Below are 7,185 nucleotides of genomic sequence, written 5' to 3'. Positions count from 1 at the left end.
ACCACGTGGGCATGGCGGACCACCCAGAGGAATGAGGACCCCAGATCCTCAGGCTGCACCAGTCCAGGATGGACAATATCCCCTGATAGGAGGGGACAAGTGGGAGGAGCCCGGCACCTATCAACAACAGTGACACACCCCACAGAGAAACCCAGATGACATAGGTAAGGCAGATCCTATGTTGTCTCTAAGGGTGTTGGATGACGACCTGTCATTTTTGGTTGACACGGGAGCCACACTCTCAACTCTAAACTCTGAACCACCACAAGAGACTATCTCCTCGAGAAACAGTGAACATCATGGGCTTCTCTGGGATTGGACAGAAACTGCCGGTCACAATACCACTGAAAATCCAATTCGGTAAACAGACTCTTTTGCATCCATTTGTTGTCTCTCCTGGTGTACCTGTTAACCTGTTGGGGCGAGATCTTCTCATCAAACTAGGAGCCTCCATCCTGTGCAGTCCGGATGGACTCACTGTGACTCTACCAGATGGAACATGCCTCCGATGTAATTCTAACACCCACGGAGCAGGACAGTACCTTCTTAAGCCACTGGAGGACGAGCTGGTGGACATCTATTGGGGTATGTTACAGCCTGAAACCCCCCTATGTAATAGCCTCCTGTCTGCCTACCTGCAGTGGAAACCCTGGATCTCCCTACTCAAGCCCTACGTCCCTCCGCCCGACCCACCTCATGTCACCCTCTTGTACGACCGAATGAGTAATGAGTGGTATCAGGAAGAATTTGAAGCACACCTGGAAGGTAAACAATGGCAAATCACATCACAAAATATTTATGTTGGTCCAGAGGGTGTAGCCGCGGCCACAGTCCTCTCCAAGGAACAGATGGTATGGTATCGTATGCAGGACGAAGCAGTTCCACATGTTTCCCTCGCACTACATCCTAACCATCAAGCTAAAGATCTTGGCCCGATGGTCAAAAGAGCCACAGCAGCCACCGATTGGATAACGATTCAGATACCTGCTGTCTCGTTCTCACCCACCTGCAAAACCTACTGCATTAACCTAAAAGTAACAGACACAGTTGCACTACAACATGATCACGTTCCCAGAAACCATGGTAGGGAAAAGATGGACCACCCCTTAGTGGAAGAGATGCTAACTACCCTCCCTGAGGAATTATGGTCCCAAGATTTCAGATTTCAGATAACTTTATTTATCCCCGAGGGGCAATTAAGATCACAACTCAAAGCCTGATACAACTATCACAAGCCGTCACAATTATTACAGATTGAAAGTAATAATGGTACACTTCAGAAACTTAAACAACAGCACATATACATTTGTTGTGTATGTACGCTAAACTTGAGCAGTCCGTTGACCCAATGGAGGCAAGTGAGAGTGAGGCGTCGCAGCAAGAGCCGCGCCAGCCAAGCCCGGGCGGGGCAGGCTGCAGCCAAAAGGCGCTGCCACCCCAAGGGAGGTGGAGAGGGCAGAGGCGGGGGTCAGGAACACACGGGGGAGGGGGGGGATAGTACGTGCCATTTGCGTCACCAAGGCAGAAGGAGTTCTCCTGGAGGATAAACAGTGGGCAGATGACCTTCAGTAGCCGATAAGGAAGCTGTGTTTGGGTTTGGGCAGAGGAGCACACATTCCAATCCGTCTTCTCTTTCAGTCCAATCCAAATTGTAAGTTAAAAATTTTCTGGTCTTCAACATCACTCTCCCCTTCGCAAAGCGGCCAACTGCTCCGAGATGGTTTCCATCCTGCGTTTCAGTTCAAGAGTCTGTTGTTTCAGTTCAAGAGTCTGTTGTTGCCCCGCTTTGCCAGCCTCAATAATTGCGTTGTAAATGACGGTCAGTTGTGGAGGTCCAGATCTGGTGGCAGCCGTCGTCTTGCCAATTTTGCGGTATGTGAGGGCACCTCCAAGTCCGAGGAGGAGAAGCCCCACAACCATGAACCCAAATAGGTAGAGATCCTCGATGTCCTCCACGGAGAGAGGCGTCAAGCACGCGGTACGCCATCTCCCCCAGGAATCGAGAACGTAGCCCGCAGGGTCAGTTCCATGCGGACAGGCAGGTTCCTCCGGTCCTGATTTCCTTGTCGAAAATATGGTGTCAATAGCGTTGAGAGACCAGCTGATCAATTCCATGATTAGTTTTTAGGTAGAGAGCTCACAGCTGCGTTGGATAGGAGTTGAGACAAAGAATGATAGTCAGACAGAAAAGAAGAGGAGGAGAGAAGAGGAGTGCGACTGCTCTCGCCGAGTCCCAACCTGGTCGGAGGGCCCACGGATGTCGGGCTCACTGATTGTCAACCTGTTACATTTTCTGTGGTAGACACCACTCCCTTACGGATCAGACAATATCCCCACAAACGAGAAGCAGAAGCAGGTATAGCTGACACAATTGCAGGTCTCATCAAATCCGGGGTATTAGAGTCATCCACCTCCGCGTGGAACACTCCCATACTCCCGGTCAAAAAACAAGAGACAGGTAAATATTGCATGGCACATGATCTAAGAGCTATAAATGTTATTCTGACCACAGCCACCATTCCTGTGCCCAACCCCTATGTGGCACTCACTAATTTGGGACCGCACCAACCTAGGTTCACATGCATTGATTTGGCTAACGCTTTTTTCTGCTTACCACTAGCAGATGAATGCAGAGACATTTTCTCCTTTACCTACAGAGGACAACAGTGGCGATACACCAGGGTACCACAAGGATTTGCGCTGTCACCAGGACTATTCAATCAGGTACTAAAACAAGCCCTGGATGGTTGTCCACTTCCTCCAGACACCACTCTAATCCAGTATGTAGATGATCTTCTCATTGCAGCACCGACACCAGCAGCGTGCCTGGCCGCAACAAAGGCTGTCCTCATCCGATTGGCTGGACGCGGTTTTAAGGTCAGTAAAAACAAACTCCAAGCGGTCAGGACGCAAGTTGCCTTTTGGGGCAGAGTACTCTCGCGAAAAGGAGCTGGCATGTCGCCTGCACATAGATCTACCTTACTGCATCACCCGAAGCCCATGACTGTAAAGGAAATGTTATCGTTTCTCGGTCTGACTGGGTACAGTCGCAATTACATTCCTGAATATACGGGCACGACACAGGCTCTCCGTAACTTGATTAAAGAGCATGGCATGCGTAACCTCAATGCTAAACTAAATTGGACCAAAGACACCAAGTCAGTCTTCATACAACTCAAACAGAAAACTAGCACAGGTTGCAGACCTGGCCCGACATGACTACCAGTCTCCATTTTTCCTAGACGTTTCTGAAACAGAAGGAGTGGTTAACGGTGTTCTGTTTCAGAAAAAAGGGGGAGAAAGGAGCATACTCATGTACATCAGCATAATGCTAGACTCGATGGAAAAACGACACCCAAAATGCACACAACATGCAGCAGGGGTAGCAAAACTGATTCAAAAAACAGCACACATAGTGATGTGGTACTCCCTAAGGGTACTCACATCACATAGCATGATAGCATATGTCAACTCCCAGACATTCACCCTGACATCACTAAGGCAAAAGAGACTCTGTAAAATACTGGAAGCACCAAACATCACATTCACCCATGAAGGAATCAACATGGCGGATTGGATGGGAACCGGACCACCGCATGAGTGTGAACACGAAGCACAAAAGGATGAAAAGGTATGACCAGATCGGAAAGCTCAACCATTAACAGATGCTGAAGAGATGTTCACAGACGGATGTTGCTACAAAGATGAAAAAGGTGGACTGAAAGCAGGATACGCGGTGGCGAAGAAGGAAGGACCCAACTGGGTGACAATAGAGGCCCGGCAACTAGAAGGACAGCAATCCGCACAAAAAGCAGAGGTAATGGCTCTCATTGCAGCTCTCAAACTAGGAGAAGGAAAACGAATAAACATCTATACGGACTCTGCCTATGCCGCCGGAGCAGCACATGTGGAACTGGGACAATGGATCAGAGCAGGATACCTCACGGCAGGTAACAAACCCATTAAACACGAGCGGGAAATGAGAGAATTAGCAGAAGCTCTGCAACTTCCCCAGGAGGTGGCTATCATAAAGTGCAAAGGTCATGACAATGCCATTACAGAAGTAGCAACAGGGAACCGAGAAGCAGATGCGGCAGCAAAAAGAGCGACAGGTTATCTGCCCCAACTACAAATGGTGAGTATGGAAGAAGAACTACAAATCTCTCCACAGGTCACACTGATTGACATAAGCCGATGTCAAAAGGGGGCCTCACCACAGGAAAAGACAACATGGAAACAGAGAGGAGGACTTGAAATGGTAGGGCTCTGGCGAGGGCCTGATGGACGGCTAATACTGCCCCCTGGAATCAGAGAGCGGGCACTGGAAGAACCACATGGAATCGGTCATGTGGGAGCGGCTCAGATGAGTCAAATTCTGAGAGAATGGTGGCATCCGTTTTTATTAGACATGATAAAGAATTGGGTAAAAAGCTGTTCCATATGTTCCCTGTACAACTCTAAGCCAACCATTAAATCCGAGACAGGTATGTTTCCTCTGGAGACATGGCCAGGCAGGGAGATTGTGATAGACTACACGGACATGGGGACGACAGTCAGTGGGTACAGGTATGTGTTGATGTGTGTGGATGTGTTTTCAGGATGGCCAGAGGCGTGGCCAACAAAGAAGGAGGATAGCAAGTCAGTGGTGAAGTTTTTGATTAATCAATACATTCCTCGGCACGGGTTCCCACAGAAAATTAGATCAGATAATGGGACACATTTCAAAAACCAACATCTACAACAGGTGGAAGCAATGTTGGGGTTGAAGCACGCGTTTGGCACCGTGTATCACCCTCAATCACAAGGTAAGGTGGAAAGAATGAATCAAACCATCAAACAAAGATTGGCTAAAATCTGTGCACAGACAAAATTAAATTGGTTGGATGCTCTACCGTTGGCTCTAATGACAGTTCGATGCTTTGTTAATCAGGGAACAGGTTTCACCCCATTTGAACTCTCCACAGGAAGGCACTTCCCAGGACCAGGAGCAGGCCTGCCACCAGTGGAGCTGAAATTCGAAAGAGGGCACAAAGCATATTTTACTGAACTCCAAGCTCTCATTTCAGATTTCTCCAAACAAGTCCAGGACAAAAGACAGGCGAAGGTCGAGGGCATCCTCCCCACTGCTGACTGGGTCCTGCTGAAGGTCATCAAGTGGAAGTGGGCTGAACCCAGGTGGACCGGTCCATTCCAGGTGACTGAGAGGACGTCCCATGCGGTGCGGCTCAGAGGGAAAGGAGACACGTGGTTTTTAAAACGTTTTCATATTTTCTTTTAATACAAGAGGTACCGGATCTGCCCAAATAATTACCGAGGTACCGGATCTGCCCAAAAAAGTACCAGAACACAGGGAGGCCAAAATTCAGAGGTGCCGGATCTTGTTCCGGCAGGATCCGGCTCAAATTAACCCCTGCACATGTCCAATGCCAACTTAAGAACAATAACAGCTTGTTAATTTTGTGCTGGCAGGCATTTCTTCTTCTTCTCTGTTTTCACAGACACGCCCATGCAGGACATCGCTCGTGCTGCCATCTTCTGTCAGTCTCATGCAGCCTAATTTGTTGGCTTCAGCCTGTTTGATGGAAACACCTGGCGAATATTTTCACATTATTTGACACATTCACAGTTCACTTCATACACTTGGGTAGTGGCTGGACAGCAGTCTGGGACGTACTCTCCTCTCTCCTACCCAGTGTCAGATGAAATTAGCTCCAGTTCCCTGCAGCCCTGCCCAGGAGGGGGTGAGCACTGAATGGGTTATACACTTTGGCCTCAGTGCAATGGAATGAAATAAGTTGCCTCATTAAAATTTGGATGAGGAAAATCAAAACTCAACAAAAACATCTGCTTTGGTTTTTGTGGAAACTTTTTTTATTGGCTGATATTTGCTGATGTGATGTTACCACTTCAGTACCTTTTTTTCTTGAGTGCTTTCCCCAGCAAACATCAGATTCAGATTCAGATGACTTTATTTATCCCCGAGGGGCAATTAAAATACGGTACAACTGAGCAGCATGACATTAAAAAACAAAACAAAGAAAAAAAAAAGAAAAAGAAAGAAAACATGGTTAATCAATTGTTTGTTTCAGGCTTCAGGTTCAGGTCTGAGTTTCTGTTCTATTTCTGTCTTTCAGACGATCAGTCGATAGACTGTGTTAACACAAGGAAGACAAATGAAAATAAGCTCAGGACTTGATCATGTTATTCCTGCAATGTGTCAGTGTGCTGCCACGAAACAAACCTGAGAATATTTCACACGGCACACATAAGGTTAGGATATCTTCTCAGCAGAATGTCTGTATTTCTTTGTATAAATAGTTTGAAATGTTCATTCACATTAATGTTAATGCATTACAGGCATGTAAATATGCAGATATCAATGATCAGTAGACTAAAGCCCAGTGTGAGTGAAGGTTCTGTCCTCCTCCTTCACATTTGTGAGAGATGTCAGTGCCAGAAGGCACCTGAAAGTCATCTGGCAGCTGCTGGTCCTCCCGGAAGTTGGCTTCTTTCATTCAGGCCTTGACTGTAACCTGTAAGAATCTGAAGGAGAAAAGAGGATTTTGCTACAAGGGTTTTCCATATTGCATGCCACTTAGTTCTGGAGCTGCAGCACAACATTGCTTCTGCATGCTGGATTCAAGGACTTGCTCTAATATACTGCAGACACCAACCCTCACACACACTCACAGACACACACGCACAAACACACACTTCTTCCAGGAGCAGCTATAATTAATAGCTGCTGAGTACTCGTGGAGTTAATGTAACTAACTACCTCCCCTGGAGCTCTACAGCTGGTGAGAGTCAGAGACAGTTGCACATGGCAGCGGAGGCCCAGAGCCTCTTGACCATTGTTCAGTGTACATGAAGGCATTAAAACTGACAGTTGCACCCTGTGCTCGTGTTCAAAATAATTTTATTTCATGAGGCTTAAAACTGCTACTCTCCCTAATAGATCAGGAATGTGAAATATGAAATGTGATTAGGCGGCACGGTGGTGCAGTGGTCAGCACTGTGGCCCCCCCAGCAAGAAGGCTGTGGGTGGAGCCCTGGCTGGAGCACAGGGTCTTTCTGGGTGAGTCTGCATGTTCTCCCTGTGCCTGCGTGGGTTCTCTCTGGTACTCCAGCTTCCTCCCACAGTCCAAAGACATCAAGAGGGACCAGGTTAATCCAGACTCTAAA

The 7,185-nt window shown here is 47.6% G+C and overlaps 1 protein-coding gene across 1 annotated transcript; it reads left to right on the top strand.

The window, feature by feature from the left end:
- Positions 1-296: 296 nt before the first annotated feature.
- On the top strand, positions 297-5,557 carry LOC147242054 (uncharacterized). Its single transcript, XM_086191394.1, has 4 exons — positions 297-1,083; positions 3,666-3,950; positions 5,067-5,175; positions 5,470-5,557. Exons 1-4 carry the CDS (start codon positions 300-302, stop codon positions 5,555-5,557), a joined length of 1,266 nt encoding a protein of 421 aa, XP_086047520.1. The 5' UTR covers positions 297-299.
- Positions 5,558-7,185: the final 1,628 nt, after the last annotated feature.

Source organism: Aulostomus chinensis, chromosome 21, assembly GCF_037954235.1.
Source record: "Aulostomus chinensis isolate RoL2024-O1b breed Wild chromosome 21, RoL_Achi_v1.0, whole genome shotgun sequence".
Classification (NCBI taxonomy): domain Eukaryota; kingdom Metazoa; phylum Chordata; class Actinopteri; order Syngnathiformes; family Aulostomidae; genus Aulostomus; species Aulostomus chinensis.
This window is presented reverse-complemented; position numbering and strand designations above follow the sequence as displayed.